Source organism: Coregonus lavaretus (assembly GCF_964263955.1).
Source record: "Coregonus lavaretus genome assembly, chromosome: 29".
NCBI classification, from domain to species: domain Eukaryota; kingdom Metazoa; phylum Chordata; class Actinopteri; order Salmoniformes; family Salmonidae; genus Coregonus; species Coregonus lavaretus.
The window spans coordinates 11,772,380-11,789,836 of record NC_140016.1 but is presented as its reverse complement, the minus strand read 5'-3'; the positions used below and the strand labels follow the sequence as shown (position 1 = coordinate 11,789,836).

At 41.9% G+C, this 17,457-nt stretch overlaps 3 protein-coding genes across 4 annotated transcripts in view; 1 reads left to right on the top strand and 2 right to left on the bottom strand.

The window, feature by feature from the left end:
- Positions 1 to 777: 777 nt before the first annotated feature.
- On the bottom strand, positions 778 to 5,543 carry rnf103 (ring finger protein 103). Its single transcript, XM_084147337.1, has 4 exons — positions 4,750 to 5,543; positions 4,055 to 4,203; positions 3,593 to 3,708; positions 778 to 3,186 (listed from the first exon to the last, which is right to left on the bottom strand). Exons 1-4 carry the CDS (start codon positions 4,973 to 4,975, stop codon positions 1,665 to 1,667), a joined length of 2,013 nt encoding a protein of 670 aa, XP_084003463.1. The 5' UTR covers positions 4,976 to 5,543; the 3' UTR covers positions 778 to 1,664.
- An 809-nt stretch (positions 5,544 to 6,352) lies between these two features.
- Positions 6,353 to 16,622, bottom strand: abhd18 (abhydrolase domain containing 18). The gene is made up of 13 exons (XM_084147321.1): positions 16,498 to 16,622; positions 15,287 to 15,395; positions 15,089 to 15,173; positions 14,831 to 14,931; positions 9,324 to 9,399; positions 9,068 to 9,152; positions 8,928 to 8,955; positions 8,670 to 8,808; positions 8,469 to 8,558; positions 8,212 to 8,313; positions 7,624 to 7,996; positions 7,365 to 7,527; positions 6,353 to 7,267 (listed from the first exon to the last, which is right to left on the bottom strand). The coding sequence occupies exons 2-13, from the start codon at positions 15,376 to 15,378 to the stop codon at positions 7,213 to 7,215; spliced, it is 1,389 nt and encodes a 462-aa protein (XP_084003447.1). The 5' UTR covers positions 15,379 to 15,395; positions 16,498 to 16,622; the 3' UTR covers positions 6,353 to 7,212.
- The window catches only part of trappc11 (trafficking protein particle complex subunit 11), a 23,624-nt gene continuing 22,546 nt past the window's right edge, over positions 16,380 to 17,457 (top strand). The window contains exon 1 of one of the 2 annotated variants that reach the window (XM_084147319.1): positions 16,380 to 16,448. In XM_084147319.1, coding sequence (XP_084003445.1) covers positions 16,429 to 16,448 — 20 coding nt within the window. In that variant the 5' untranslated portion in view covers positions 16,380 to 16,428. Of the gene's footprint in view, positions 16,449 to 16,969; positions 17,192 to 17,457 lie in introns of those variants that run through there. The other variant, XM_084147320.1, reaches the window with a different exon arrangement.

Sequence of the window (17,457 nt, the reverse complement as noted above, 5' to 3'; positions counted from 1 at the left end):
GTGCATTCAAGAAAACTGGAAACTGGATATCGGAAAAAAACGAGCTCCGACTGGAAAATATCGTTTGAACGGTCATCCACCCGGATTTCCAAGTCGGAACCTCGGGCATCTTTCTAGAGCTCCGACTTCCCGACCTCGACCTGAAGATCACTGACGTCATGATTTGACCTTGTTTTATTTTCTTCTGAATTCGAAGTTTTCTTGAATGCAGCATTACAGTAGGCCGTTACAAGTGTACTGATATACCTGAATGCACGTGGCATTCCGGCAGCTTTGAGAAAAACGACTTAGTTATGCCTGTTGTTCACACGCGTATCTGCCCACTCAATCGCTCGTGGACAGAAACTTTAGCGAGAATTTTACTGCAGCGTAACCGAGTTTACCCACTCATTGGTTAGAATGGTCCAACCTGATCTCGCCTGCCTTCAATCATCGAGGACATGTATTTCCATTGTTAGAGCGGTCACTCGGCTATCTTGTCAATAGATATTCTTCAGTTATTTTGTCATGTTATTGCTGTCCGGTCTCCTAGGGACGTCCCTACCGTAAACCCTAACCATTTTACGTTTCAACTTCAATGGGTTGACGTCAGTGTTGGACGTCCCAAGGATCCATGTTAGCAGGAACATTTTGTCATTGGCTGAGCTGAAATGGCAAATGTGTGGTGTTAACAATGTTTGCAGGGAGATACCTGTACTTACTTAGAAACCTGTCCAACCTGTACCTGGTTTCTGGGTTCAGGAATGGGAAATCCAGCAAATACCAACTGACAAGAAATTCCACATGAAAATTTAAGTTTATTTTAATGAGTAACATGTTACATGTCAACACTTCCAATTCTCTTTTCAAACTCCAACAACACAGATGACAAGAACAAGTGAATAGACTTGATGGGATCCCCTACCTACATGATGTTAATCCGTTAAAAAACATAGACAAGAGGCATTGACATGCTCCAACGATACATGAAAACTGAGTCAGCAACAGAGATGCATAGCACATCATTTCAAGGGTCATTCCATTATGAACAAAAAACTTTTTTGTGCTGCAGGGTAAGAGAATGCACAAATAGAATTAACCTTAAAAACCAAATCACATGCCTGAAATATAACTTTCAAAATAAATCTGGGAATGATTGGCTTCAAGGCCCATATATAGAATTCTTAGGTAGTGGAGCAACTCCACATCAGATTGATACTGATCAAGAATAAAGTAGACCATGTTGATAGACAAGATTGTGCTAAGAGAGGACAAAATGTATCCTACTTGGTTTCCTATACATTTCCTAGGTCACTGTTCATAACAGTTCCGAAACTCTTGTTTCTCCGAATGTTGCTTTCTTTTTGGGGTGGGGCAAAACATCAAGATAGGGCATTCAAGTCTCTCCATGACATAGTTTAAATGCATTTTTGATCATCTACTATCTGAACAACAGGCAGATTTCATCTATTATTTAAGCTATTATTTTTGAGTGAGACTAATAGTATTAGAAATACATTTCCCCTCGCAACTGATATACCCTATTGTGTGTAGGTTTGGTTTACACTACCAAAATGTTTAATGAAAACCAACTACAAGGATCCAAGGACTGACGACGGACACATCAAGTATTTCTATAAGTTAAGTGCAGGACAGGAGGCAGGTTGGCAGACAGAAACATTCTGCTATTCCTGCTGTTCCAGTTGGTCCAGACCAGATGATCTAACTGGCTTCCTTTTGTAGGATGGCCCCCGGCACACCGGGCAACAGTGCTGTCCACCTGCCAGCCAGACCACAATGCACTTCTGGTGGAACACATGGGCACAGGGCAGTCCCATAACGATGCAATCAGTCTCAAAGTTCTCCAGACACACAACACATTCTGTGCAGTGTATCATGTCACTGGGCCATTGGGACCAATCCACTTGCTGCTCTTGCGCTTCCCTTTTCATGCATGGTACATCCTCACCATTTCCAGAATGACAACATGAATCAGAAGCACAATCTCTCTCTTTACCACAGCCATGTTCTTCATGCTCACTGTTTAAGCCTTGGGTCTGTCCTCCTGTAGTGTTTTGTATGTTGCTGTCCAGATCTCTGCCACTGTTCTCTTCAGAGTTTGGCCCACAGACCTGTGTGCACTTGAACCTCCAGGTGGGCAGGTTGTTGATGTAGTCGATGGGGATAAGCGGGTGAAGCCAGAGATCGGGGAAGGCCAACCTCTCCAGAAGGAAATTGGGGTCATCGTCCCAGTCAGACTCGTTGGGGAAGTTATGAAAGGAGGTTATGGGATGGACCAAGTAGCTGGTGTACCAATCCCAGAGGCTGGACAGCCACTCCAAGTTATTTGGGTTCTCTTCTTCATTGTTGCACCTCCTCTTCTTCTCAAAGTAGTCGATGAGCAGCCCATGTGCCAGGTATGTGCTGAGGAACAGGGCGGGGTGGGAGGAGTAGAATGTCCAGTCAGTCCTCACCCAGGAGGCAATGGTGGTGGTGTCTGCGTAACGCAACAGCTTGAGGCTGTAGTCGTAGAAGCCCTCCAGATATGGCAACTGTAGGAACCCCAGGATGGGTAGCCAGGAGATGATGAGTAGGGAGTTGTAGGTCCCCAGAGTACTGATGAGAACCACGAAGCGCTTGATGGTGGCGCCCTGTGTTATGAACAGGTCCAACCAGGCCATGAGGTTGACCATGACTAGACTCAACACAAACAGGTCGTTGACCTCTGGCTGAACCGAACGGAGGAAAGTGTCCATGGCCTGTAGAGAGATGAACTCTCCTATGCTGTTCCCATATCTGTAGATGCCCTCTGGCATTTTCAGGATGTACGATGGCAACTGTTGCACACCTATCTCTTCCAGGGAGGTTATATTGTCCCAGCTCTGCACATCTACAAAGATGAACTCGATCCGACCTGTGAACTTGACACTGAGTGCTGAAAAAAAGGCTGGGGGTTGTGCCAGCTTGGCAAATAGGAACATCTTCACTGGGTGCTTCTCACTGGGGTGCCACTCTTCAACAAGCTGCTGAGACATGCGGATGGTTTTTATACGGGACGCTACGTGTGCCGTCATCCACTTGAAGATATGCTCCGTCTCAATTCGTCTGCCATTGTACTCTTTCAGCATAACCTTTCCTTTTGAAGCATAGGTCTGGGGCACAGACATTATAAGTGTGGATTTCATCCAACCCCGTTTACGACAATACCTGCAAGAGATAACAGGATCATCAACTAGGCTACTAAAATGCAAATACTGATGTACCCTAAACCAGAATGCAACTAGAACAATTACCATACACCTTATGGAACAGCGGGGACTGTGAAGCAACACAAACATAGACAAATGTATATACACACGTACACATGGATTTTGTGTTGTAGATATTTGGTAGTAGAGTAGGGGCCTGAAGGCACATACTTAGTGTGTTGTGAAATCTGTTATGAATGTATTGTAATGTTTTTTAAATTGTATAACTGCCTTAATTTTGCCGGACCCCAGGAAGAGTAGCTGCTGCCTTGGCAGCAGCTAATGGGATCCATAATAAATACAAATATCATGCACTTGACAAATATAATTAAGTGTTATGCAGTTCAAGTTTGCATCCAACTTACCTTGAGTCACTGGAGCAGTTAAAAGTGCCAGTGCGAATGCCAAACTGAGAAACCTTTTGGACCATTTTACCCCAGTTGGCTTTGCTCAAAAGAGCATCTCGATCTTGGGCAATTACCTACAGAAAGAGATAAAGGACGATATAACATCAGTGTTTAATGTAGGAATTGTATCATTTATTTCACTGCTTGATGTTTTGTGTTAATTTATCGTCATCCTCAATATATGTGAAAAGTAGCAGACATTGAGGAACAAAGTACAGTGTTAGAGTCAAAACAACAATTATTTATTTTAGTCTGAAGATTTCAACATCAACATTTTGAACATTCAAAAATGTTACTTCTGGAAGAGCTCAGACATTTTATGTTAAAAATGGTAGCCATGTGAGGTAATATATAAGATGCTGTATTACTTTTGGAAGAGGTCTAAAGGGGGCATGCAATAAAGCAATCATATCCACCTACCTGGACCAACCAAATGCCATCTTTGGTGTCCTCCACCAACTCATAAAAATGCATCTCCCCACTGAAGGTAGTGCTGGACTCAGACTGGGACTCAGCTTGCTCCTTTTCATTCTTGATGGCAGAGTACAACTCCCCTTGCATCAGGTCACCTAGAAGAATAAAACACAGTTATGTGACGAGTACTGTTGCGGATCATGATATGTGAGGAGTACTAGCGAATCATGATATGTGAGGAGTACTAGCGAATCATGATATGTGAGGAGTACTAGCGAATCATGATATGTGAGGAGTACTTGCGAATCATGATATGTGAGGAGTACTAGCAGATCATGATATGTGAGGAGTACTAGCGGATCATGATATGTGAGGAGTACTAGCGAATCATGATATGTGAGGAGTACTAGCGGATCATGATATGTGAGGAGTACTAGCGAATCATATGTGAGGAGTACTAGCGAATCATGATATGTGAGGAGTACTAGCAGATCATGATTCCTTTGAGTGAGACAACTTTGACCCACTTTCTAGCAGCTTTCAGAATGACAAGTGCACTGATACTGTCATAGACCGTTTTTCCACCACCAATATGGATTTATTTGGATGTAATTTAAAACAAGCCTGAGAGTATATCAGATCACTCTATTTGCAAGTGATGTTGTTTTGATAAAATTGGTTTCTGTCATGAAAAAGTTTACCTGACTTTTCCACCAGTTCTCTGACATCCCTCTTCTCTGCAAGCCCAGAGTATCCCAGTCCTCGACATTCTAGAATGGTCTTTAATTTATTGAAACTCAGGGTTACAGGATCAACCAACTGGGTGGCAAAAAGACCAGTTTCATACCAGACAACTGCTTCAAAAAATCTGGCCAAAACGAATAACACCAAAAAATACAGCAGCAAGAAAAATAGTTTTAACCACATCTTACACTGCAAGGGGGTTACTGTAGTTACGGGGGTAAATAGCAGGGTCAGAACCCGTATCTTTTCATTGGTGTCTCGAGGTTTTGTTTAGCCTACTCGATGTAGCAGTTGTCACTAACTGCAACTATGTTACAGTAGACAGTTAGCTTGGACAACTTCAAGGTTTATCTAGCTAGCTAGATGTATCAGTGTACAGACGCTCAAAACAAGGCCGATTTTAGGCAAATAACACTACCCGATGCCCTTAGGGCAAACTGTTCGTTCTCAGAGTGTCCACCATTTTCACAAATAGTTTCGGTAGCTAGTTACATGCATCTTGAACGCTAGCAAACGAGACGTGAGAATTAGCTTCGCTAACCAGGTATTTTCGGCCCTGACTGCACAGCAAAATAATCAAGAGAAAAGCAATGTCACTGGAAGGATTAATAAAGTCCCCCACTCGTTAGCTCATTTCGCAAAAGCATCTGATAGATTATGATGCAGTCCGGTGGTCGCTGTTGTGCTGATGATCGTCGTCTTTACGGCCAGATCAGCTGGTGTACATAACAAAGTGACGCTGTCACTGTACACGTCATAACAGTTTCCGGTTCCACCACCAAGTACCGATTATAGAACAATATCCTTGGTTCAAAATAAAAGTCCCTGTCGATAATTACATAAGACTATGGTGTCCTATTGTACCATTCCTTAAGACTATGAATGACAGGAAAACAGAATATATAGTAGAGGAATTTTATATTAATTATTTTTGAAGGTTTGAAACAAGAACACAGATATAATTGTGTTACTGTAAATTACAGGGATGTACTCTTATTGCTACATGACTTTATCTGCTACAGATTGTGCCTGACCCCAGAGTCATTAGACCAGATTCCATCTGGTCCTATTCTGTTGCCATCACATCAGATTCTATATGTGGCCCTATTGTGAAGTCATCACATCAGAAATTCTACCCCCAGAAATGTTGTCTGTCCCAGTTGTGAGGTCATCTGATTCCTTCTGGCCCGAATGTCAGAGTTCTGTATGGCTCTAGATACTGTTCATTACAGTATCAGAACGATCATTACAGAACTGTACAGATACCATTCATTTTGCTCATCTGGCCCAAACGGGATGGATTTTATTTTATCTGTGCACTTTGCCTATTGGATACGTACAACAAATTCATCACAAACAATGTATATGACGTAAACAGAACTTTCATATTCGTAATAATAAGGTCAACTGTGGCGTCATAATATGCATTGTGTACTGCATATGAATGAGCATGTAAACACTTGAGTTGCATTCCTGATTTGAGTTATGTTACTTAGATTTCTGCAGATGAAAAATGTTTTTGTAGATGTAACACACCTGAATGAAAAACAGACAGGTCAATCTCAGTATCAATTCCTTTTTATTTCAGAGTTGAAAACAGAAGGTCCACTGGAGTAGTAAAACACTGTTAAGGAAAATGTGTGACAATTATAAAATACATTTGGTTTATGAGGGATTAGACTATTTACCATTGACTATATTATACTATTAACACTGGTTTACTCCAATACTCTGACAAAGGGCTTTCCAACCCTGTTCCTGAAGAGCTACTATCCTGTAGGTTCACTCCAACCCTGTTCCTGGAGAGCTACCCTCCTGTAGGTTTTCGCTCCAACCCCAGTTGTAACTAACCTTATTCAACTTATCAACCAGCTAATTATTAGAATCATGTGTGGTAGATTAGGGTTGGAGTTAACCTACAGTGTACAATATCCCCCATCTAAACTTTTGTAAGAAGTAACAGGTGTATAACATGTTAGAGCAGGGCAGGATCAGAAATATTGAGAATAATTCAATGTGGGGCAGGAGAGGTTTGGGGAAAGATATTAACATTTTAAGATAAAGTGAGGCACCTCTTGATCACAGCCTTTAGTCCTAGAATAATTGGTGAAGGCAACATCATGGATAAAAATGGGTTGAGGAGCACAAAGTGTGGAATTGGCAAATGTGGGATCATGTGTGAGCTTTAGAAAGAAATATCTATACCCATTTATCCATATAAACAATATTTTCAATTTTTTACATAAATCTGTCATTTCAGTAGCACCACATTGTAAGTGTATGGATAACATGCTACAAATGTATCCTTCATGATTTGTTTGACTATTTGATGTCCTCAAATTCTACTGCATACTTTGAAATTATTTACAAATTAGAAAATGGCATCCTTTTCCTGTGAGGATGAGTTTCTGTTTTAGTGGCTAGGTATTGGAATACTTTTTAAGGTATCGGTCGTAGGCATCATAGATGGCTTGCCTGTAAGACAAACATACCAAATAAGTAATTCAGAATATTATAAAAAGAAGACAATGGGCATCTGGCTCTTTGTGAAATTGTGAAACCATTTACTCACCGAAAAAGTCCCTGTTTGAAGAGGTAGGCGCTGATGTGGCCCCCGTTGAGATACCGCACCTCACAGCCCGGCCAGATCTCTTGTAGACTGCGCACACCTGTGCGTGGAATATAAGCATCTTCCTTTGCCTGTATCACAATGATCAGACTGGGATCCACCGGCACTGGAAAACAAAGATAGCAAGGCTTAAGTTATCTTTATACTGCACAGCTGCAGCATTTTTTGGGTCCCAGCTCTATAAGAATCTGTCAATTCTCACCTGAGAAGTTGGCGATGTGTGTGCACTCATCCATGACACCCTTCATAAAGTCCAGAGACTCAGTATGGAGGGACTGGCGTTGCCACCCACTACCACCGCCCTGGCTGATGTTGGTGTGCTGCCTGTTCGCACGAGGTCCGCCGCTGCTCACAGAGGAAAGCATCTGGTCCAGCCTATGATCGTGATGCTGTCCAATCAATTGGTCCTGTCCATCAGCTACTTCCCCAGCCCGGGAGCGCAGGGCAGTGGTGTGCAGCCCCATGCGGTCCCTCTCGGGGGCATGCAGACCCAGAAGTTCCGTGGAGAGATTCAGACCAGAAAGCGTGTCAAGTGAGCTCTTTAGAAACTCCTGACCCATCTTGAAGGAATCAACCTGAAATTAAAGGTTGTCTTGTCAATTATGAACCAACTGACCGCACTAATAATGTACCAATTATTAAATAATGAACCAATCTGTAAAGCAATTTATGACAACTGCTGTAAAAAGGATTGATTGAATTGACAACATCATCTCAACCTATAAAACAGATGGTACGATATAGTACAATATGTAGGCCTAACATTATGGTATGGAATTTTAAGGTATACCCCACAGTACTCCAACAGTCTGATGATTTCCTGTTCGTACACTGAGTGCATTGCATACTGCTTCTCCAGTTCCCTCCAGTTCACAGCTTTGCTCAAAACACCCTGTAAAACACAAAGTATGTATTTCATCAGAGTACAGCGCTTAACAAATTTAGGCAGTTTTCTGATTTGCTTTTAGTTTTTAAAACCGGAAATTAAAGACTTGCCAGCATGAGAAATGTGCTTTGTAAATTTGAAATGGATAAAGGAATGCTTACTGTGGTAAAAACATTGGAAGCGGTGGTCCAGGAGAGACAGGGAATCAGCGGTATGGGCTTTGGCCAATTGGTTACAGCTAATGATGCCATCTGTGAGAAGATGAGAGCTTCCATTGATTGTTCTATCTCTTTTAGGAATTCACTTACACTGATATGTCTACTTTTGGTAATAAAGTGATTGACTGTGTGGTGTGTACTCACATGCCCTCCCATTGAGATACCAGTCATGCCGAGGGGCCAGTAGTCCTCCCTCTCCAGCCAGTGTAGCAGCACTGCAGACTCCAGGATGAGCGCTGCTCCCATCACAAAGAGGTCTGACACATTCCTCAGGCTAGAACGACTAGACAAAGCACAGAGCATAAAGCACAAATCATAACAACAATGCCATGACTCTCGAATAATTGTAGAAGTTGTGAGAGAGAAAAAAAACGACGACAGAAGGTTATGGGGATGACTTACACTTGTTCTTTTGGTTTCCGGTAGCCATGTACACGTCGCAGTTAAGGAATTGGAATAATAATATTTAAAACAATTTACAATGTAAAGAGTATATGAATACTTAAATACTTATTTTACAATTTCTCTAATTAAAAGGATATAATAAGGGTTTTCCAGGAGAAGTGATGCCATTCCTGCCTCCTTTATCATGGGTCTGGCCATGAGGGTCCGCCGCTTCCAGAAGAACTGATAATAAAGCCATAAAGACATTTTCTATGAGAGGTTGTGCATCATAAAGAAAGTTGATACCTGGTTTGTGCAGTTGATCAGGGGAAGCTATTCCATTTGATTGACAAATGTAGCTACCCTGTTAGTGCAAAGAATATTATGAACAGTGTAGTAGCTAATGTAACTTACATGATCGCCAGTCCCAGCCAAGTGAATGCATACTGGCTTGTGCTTTCTCCACTTCTTTGGAACTATAAACTGGAACCTTAAAACACAAAAAAACAGGCCTTGTGATTAGTGTCTGCTTTGAGATTGGAAAGTTGAGTCATAACAAACACTAAAAATGGGACCCAACGCCTCTCTGCTAGGCAGTTAGCATTAAAGAGATGGATTTGGAGTGAGGCCCTGCGATAGCATCCTGTTCGGAGGAAAAACTGCCCTATGGGCTGTTCTACCTCAGACAAGGCTTCTTACTTTACTTAAAGCTGAGATCCGCATAACGTGAAACAGTGCCACTGGTCGCCATTTGTTATATATATATATATATACATACATACATACATACACACATAGACACAGTTGAAGTCAGAAGTTGACATACACCTTAAACTGAATTTAAATGTATTTGTCTTTCACAATTCCTGACATTTAATTCTAGTAAAAATTCCCTTAGGTCAGTTAGGATCACCACTTTATTTAAAAAAAGTGAAATGTCAGAATAATAGTGGAGACAATTATTTATTTCAGCTTTTATTTCTTTCATCACATTCCCAGTGGGTCAGAAGTTTACATACACTCAACTAGTATTTGGTAGCATTGCCTTTAAATTGTTTAACTTGGGTCAAACGTTACGGGTAGCCTTCCACAAGCTTCCTACAATAAGTTGGGTGAATTTGGCCCATTCCTCCTGACAGAGCTGGTGTAACTGAGTCAGGTTTGTAGGCCTCCTTGCTCGCACACGCTTTTTCAGGTCTGCCCACACATTTTCTACAACCCTGGCGTTGCAAACGCCATGCTCTACCAACTGAGCTACACGGGACTACACCTTGACTTTGTTGTCTTTAAGCCATTTTGCCACAACTTTGGAAGTATGCTTGGGGTCATTGTCCATTTGGAAGAGCCATTTGCGACCAAGATTTAACTTCCTGACTGATGTCTTGAGATGTTTCTTCAATGTATCCACATAATTTTCCTTCCTCATGATGCCATCTATTTTGTGAAGTGCACCAGTCCCTCCTGCAGCAAAGCACCCCCACAGCATGATGCTGCCACCCCTGTGCTTCAAGGTTGGGATGGTGTTCTTCGGCTTGCAAGCGTCCCCCTTTTTCCTCCAAACATAATGATGGTCATTATGGCCAAACAGTTATATTTTTGTTTCATCAGACCAGGGAACATTTCTCCAAAAAGTACAATCTTTGTCCCCATGTGCATTTGCAAACCGTAGTCTGGCTTTTTTATGGTGGTTTTGGAGCAGTGGCTTCTTCCTTGCTGAACAGCCTTTCAGGTTATGTCGATATAGGACTCGTTTAACTATGGATATAGATACTTTTGCACCGGTTTCCTCCAGCATCTTCACAAGGTCCTTTGCTGTTGTTCTGGGATTTATTTGCACTTTTTGCACCAAAGTACATTCATCTCTAGGAGACAGAATGCATCTCCTTCCTGAGCGGTATGACGGCTGCGTGGTCCCATGGTGTTTATACTTGCGTACTATTGTTTGTACAGATGAATGTGGTACCTTCAGGCGTTTGGAAATTGCTCCCAAGGATGAACCAGACTTGTGGAGGTCTACAAAAAAAATTCTGAGGTCTTGGCTGATTTCTTTTGATTTTCCCATGATGTCAAGCAGAGGCACTGAGTTTGATGGTAGGCCTTGAAATACATCCACAGGTACACCTCCAATTGACTCAAATGATGTCAATTAGCCTATCAGAAGCTTCTAAAGCCATGACATCATTTTCTGGAATTTTCCAAGCTGTTTAAAGGCACATTCAACTTAGTGTATGTAAACTTCTGACCCACTGGAATTGTGATACAGTGAATTATAAGTGAAATAATCTGTCTATAAACAATTGTTGGAAAAATTACTTAACCGACTTGCCAAAACGAGTTTGTTAACAAGACATTTGTGGAGTGGTTGAAAAACGAGTTTTAATGACTCCAACCTACAGTGGGGAGAACAAGTATTTGATACACTGCCGATTTTGCAGGTTTTCCTACTTACAAAGCATGTAGAGGTCTGTAATTTTTATCATAGGTACACTTCAACTGTGAGAGACGGAATCTAAAACAAAAATCCAGTAAATCACATTGTATGATTTAAGTAATAAATTTGCTTTTTATTGCATGACATATGTATTTGATCACCTACCAACCAGTAAGAATTCCGGCTCTCACAGACCTGTTAGTTTTTCTTTAAGAAGCCCTCCTGTTCTCCACTCATTACCTGTATTAACTGCACCTGTTTGAACTCGTTACCTGTATAAAAGACACCTGTCCACACACTCAATCAAACAGACTCCAACCTCTCCACAATGGCCAAGACCAGAGAGCTGTGTAAGGACATCACGGATAAAATTGTAGACCAAGGCAAGGCTGGGATGGGCTACAGGACAATAGGCAAGCAGCTTGGTGAGAAGGCAACAACTGTTGGTGCAATTATTCGAAAATGGAAGCAGTTCAAGATGACGGTCAATCACCCTCGGTCTGGGGCTCCATGCAAGATCTCACCTCGTGGGGCATCAATGATCATGAGGAAGGTGAGGGATCAGCCCAGAACTACACGGCAGGACCTGGTCAATGACCTGAAGAGAGCTGGGACCACAGTCTGAAAGAAAACCATTAGTAACACACTCCGCCGTCATGGATTAAAATCCTGCAGCGCACGCAAGGTCCCCCTGCTCAAGCCAGCGCATGTCCAGGCCCGTCTGAAGTTTGCCAATGACCATCTGGATGATCCAGAGGAGGAATGGGAGAAGGTCATGTAGAGCTTTTTGGTCTAAACTCCACTCGCCATGTTGGGAGGAAGAAGAAGGATGAGTACAACCCCAAGAACACCATCCCAACCGTGAAGCATGGAGGTGGAAACATCATTCTTTGGGGATGCTTTTCTGCAAAGGGGACAGGACGACTGCACCGTATTGAGGGGAGGATGGATGGGGCCATGTATCGCGAGATCTTGGCCAACAACCTCCTTCCCTCAGTAAGAGCATTGAAGATGGGTCGTGGCTGGGTCTTCCAGCATGACAACGACCCGAAACACACAGCCAGGGCAACTAAGGAGTGGCTCCGTAAGAAGCATCTCAAGGTCCTGGAGTAGCCTAGCCAGTCTCCAGACCTGAACCCAATAGAAAATCTTTGGAGGGAGCTGAAAGTCCGTATTGCCCAGCGACAGCCCCGAAACCTGAAGGATCTGGAGAAGGTCTGCATGGAGGAGTGGGCCAAAATCCCTGCTGCAGTGTGTGCAAACCTGGTCAAGACCTACAGGAAATGTATGATCTATGTAATTGCAAACAAAGGTTTCTGTACCAAATAAAAAGTTCTGCTGATGTATCGAAAAAATAATTATGTCATGCAATATAATGCAAATTAATTACTTAAAAATCATACAATGTGATTTTCTGGATTTTTGTTTTAGATACCATCTCTCACAGTTGAAGTGTACCTATGATAAAAATTACAGACCTCTACATGCTTTGTAAGTAGGAAAACCTGCAAAATCGGCAGTGTATCAAATACTTGTTCTCCCCACTGTAAGTAAACTCCCAACTTCAACTGTGTATATATAACTACCAGTAAAAAGTTTGGACATTACTCATTCAAGGGTTTTTCTTTATTTTTATTATTTTCTACATTGTAATAATAATAGTGAAGAAATCAAAACTATGAAATAACACACATGGAATCATGTAGTAACCAAAAAAGTGTTAAACAAATATATTTGAGATTCTTCAAATAGCCACCCCTTGCCTTGATGACAGCTTTGCACACTTGGCATTCTCTCAACCAGCTTCATGAGGTAGTCACCTGGAATGCAAATCAATTAACCGGTGTGCCTTCTGAAGTTAATTTATGGAATTTATTTCCTTAATGCGTTTGAGACAATCAGTTGTGTTGTGACAAGGTAGGGGGGGTATACAGAAGATAGCCCTATTTGGTAAAATATCAAGTCCATATTATGTAAAGAACAGCTCAAATAAGCAAAGAGAAATGACAGTCCATCATTACTTTAAGACATGAAGGTCAGTCAATACAGAAAACTTCAAGAACTTTTAAAGTTTCTTCAAGTGCAGTCGCAAAAAGCATGAAGCGCTATGATGAAACTGGCTCTCATGAGGACCGCGACAGGAATGGAAGACCCAGAGTTACCTCTGCTGCAGAGGATACGTTCATTAGAGATACCAGCCTCAGAAATTGCAGCCCAAATAAATGCATCACAGAGTTCAAGTAACAGACACATCTCAACATCAACTGTTCAGAGGGGACTGTGTGAATCAGGCCTTCATGGTCGAATTACTGCAAAGAAACCACTACTAAAGGACACCAATAAGAAGAAGAGATCTGCTTGGGCCAAGAAACACAAGCAATGGACATTAGACCAGTGGAAATGTGTCCTTTGGTCTGGAGTCCAAATTGGAGATTTTGGGTTCCAACCGCCGTGTCTTTGAGACGCGGTGTGGGTGAACGGATTATCTCTGCATGTGTATTTCCCACCATAAAGCATGGAGGAGGTGGTGTTATGGTGTGGGGGTGCTTTGCTGGTGACACTGTCTGTGATTTATTTAGAATTCAAGGCACACTTAACCAGCATGGCTACCACAGCGATACGCCATCCCATCTGGTTTGGGCTTAGTGGGACTATCAGTTGTTTTTCAACAGGACAATGACCCAACACACCTCCAGGCTGTGTAAGGGCTATTTTACCAAGAAGGAGAGTGATGGAGTGCTGCATCAGATGACCTGGCCTCCACAATCCCCCGACCTCAACCCAGTTGAGATGGTTTGGGATGAGTCGGACTGCAGAGTGAAGGAAAAGCAGCCAACAAGTGCTCAGCATATGTGGGAACTCCTTCAAGACTGTTGGAAAAGCATTCCAGGTGAAGCTGGTTGACAGAATGCCAAGAGTGTGCAAAGCTGTCATCAAGGCAAAGGGTGGCTATTTGAAGATTATCAAATATAAATATATTTTGATTTGATTAACCCTTTAAAGCTTCCTACATGATTCCATATGTGTTATTTCATAGTTTTGATTTCTTCACTATTATTCTACAATGTAAGAAATAGTCAAAATAAAGAAAAACCCTTCAATAAGTAGGTGTGTCCAAACTTTTGACTGGTGCTGTATATGTAATTATTTTGTTACGGGTCAGAGTAGCATCTTGCATCGTGGTTAAAAAAAAAAATCATAGTAATAGTACATACTCTGCATTTCTATTGCACATGCAATGATGTCAGAGGGGGAAAAATTGTGTTCGTTGTTTGAAGTAACATCTTTGTTGTAATATCGCAAACGGACGTGTCAGTTTCACCGCTGCGGATTCCAGCTTTAACAAAAAAAGCTGCATGAAATGAAAACTCAGAAGTAAGATCAAATCAATCATAGATTTTTCCAAGTCATAGGAGACATTGTCTATTATTACTATATGGCAATCTGCATAATTTGACTAATCATTTAGTGACAGTACTATTTCCATTACCTGGCTTTGACGGACTCGGATGGCAAGATACCGGGGACAATGTGTTCCAGGGGAGATATGAAATACCCATTGTGGATTTTGCAGTCAGACTGATCTTCTACCTAAAAACAATAGCAAAAAAACATAGAACTGCATGATGTTTCACTATAAAACAGGTTGAGTCAATGGCAATGAAAAAAAATTGAAAGGTACAGTAAGCGTTTGTTAAGACTTTAGGCTGAACAAAAGCTCTATCAGATTGAAGTGAGGGAGGGGTACCTTGTCAATAAACACGGGATAGTCCTTAGGTACCAGTTCCTTACACTTCTCTCTATCGCCAACGATTTTCCGTAACTCAAATATTCTGTGGAAATATGAAGGGTGGTTAAATATACACTGCCAAAAAAATAAGAATGAGGTGAAAATTGACTTAGTGATTGCCATGCCCTATATGACAGTGGGGATATTGTAGGCTACCTTTTCAGATCATCAGGCTTTCCCCAACCTTGGATGAAAAGCTTGGTGAGGAGAAGCTTTCTGTAAAGAACATCCAGCCGGCTTACACCCATTGACAAGGATCTCTCATCTGAATGATAAGCCAGAAAATAAGCCCATTAGATTGCATTTAGATGTCATACATAAACATTTATCCCTGAAAACAGGAAACACCAGCTTTCGTGAACCCCGCGGAGAGTGCACAACAGGTGACGACAGGCGCGTTTAAGAGTGGCTGAGATCCTTCGTACGTATAAATTCGGATTGCCATCCTAGCGTCGCCTTCATGTTGGTGCTAACAAGCAGGCTAGATAGTGCTAGGATTCAATAGTCAATCCAGTAGGGGCTAGAAACTATAGTGAGCTTCGATTGATCAATAGCATCGCGATGTTCCGAAATGCGAGACAAAATGTCAGTTCCCCCAACTTTGGTCCAGCCCTGTTCACACTCCTTTGGCCATGTTTGCATAGCCCAACGTCCGCCCCGCCCACTAACTTCAAAATGAATGGGGCTCCGTTATTTCATAACCCCCAACGTTTTAGACGAAAGTCAAGGAGTGAGCTCTGCGACAGCCGGACACAAATGTGGTTATACAACAAGGCTCAGATCAACATGGTAGTGTTGCAATTGTTTATAAATGCAATCTTTATAATGTCGAAATAAACATGGCTCCAACCCCCATCTCACAAACTCAGTCAAAAAAATAATAATTCGTGTGTATAGTAGCCTCAAAAATAACATTCATATCCATTCTTTACATGAATCGCGGCAAATATGGTTCCTGTTCCAGTCATGTCTTTGGTCACGTACGCGTGGTCAAACAAAAACACCCTAATGATTGGTTGACAATCGCGCCTCCCACAATGCAGGCGATGGCTGCAGGATGAAGTTGGTAAAGAACACTTAGAGCAACTTGCAGTCTAAACTTCATGACCTTTGATCACATGATTTTTGTCAAGTTCATGTAGTCGCAAGTCGGACAATGATTAAATAATACAACACACTTTGAAAGGCTATGACCAACGATGGTCACCGATTTGACAAAAGTGAACCGCTCGAACGCGCCCAACGTTAAATGTGAACTTCGCCTGACTGACAGGTCTTACAATTAAATTAATTGTTGTATGCCGACGTCACGCCTAAGGTAATCACGAGACAACAAAAAAAAGCGTTGTAGAAAGAAGAGATTATACCTCAAATTGAAACGGTGTGTGATGGCCTTTCGCTGACAACTCAGTCTTGGAATTGTATGTTTAGCGTAGAGGGCGAATTCAACTACCGCTGGGCTCCGCACGTCCCAGCGTTCCATGCGAATTGTAAAACGGATGTAGCTATTTCTTTTTCTGTGGTGTTTGTAAATGCCCTTTGGATTAGTCACTTTTGAGATTGCTGCCACCTTTTGACCTGGAATAGTGACAAAAAATACATGTATACGCTAGTGATACAGAGTTTACTGATTCAAAATCAACTTTTTTAAACTGTTGGATAATAAAACTAATTATAGATTTTGATGTCCAGAAATGTCATGGTCATTGGGTGTGACTTGACCTATTGGATACATTGAGGAGTGGCATGAACTGTTGTTGATTGTCCAGCAGGTAGCGGTAGCACTCAATATTCTGCCTGGGTTTGTGTTCACTAGCTAGCTAACGTTATATGTCAACAGAAGGCATCAGGAGACAGGAAGCTACTAGTCACTAGCTAGCTAGTTGGCTTTGCTAACGTTACTGTTTGCTGACTCGGGTACATTCTGAATTCGACATATAGTGGGAAATGTTACTTATGTAGCTAAGCCAAGACTAAGCACTTTATTTTTTTCAGTTGGTCTGAAACGCTCAGCCAGTTAGCTTACTTGAGTTGCCTTGCTAGTTAGCGTCAGCTGGCTTGGTAAGTAGCTAGCTTGCTAATCGCCTTTACTACAAACTACCATTTCTGTCACTGTGTGCACGTCGACAATTGATCATAACATGAATGTGTCAACGTGAATGTAGCCAGCTATTTCCACGAGCCAATGCAATCCAATTTGATTGCCTCTTTCTTTCTGAATTGGCTCTGGTGATTGTTGTTATGCCCAGCTAGCTAGCTAATAGTACAGCCATTGTAAGCTCATTAATCACAACTGTGTGATTGTATTTGTAGGGCAGTCATCAGCT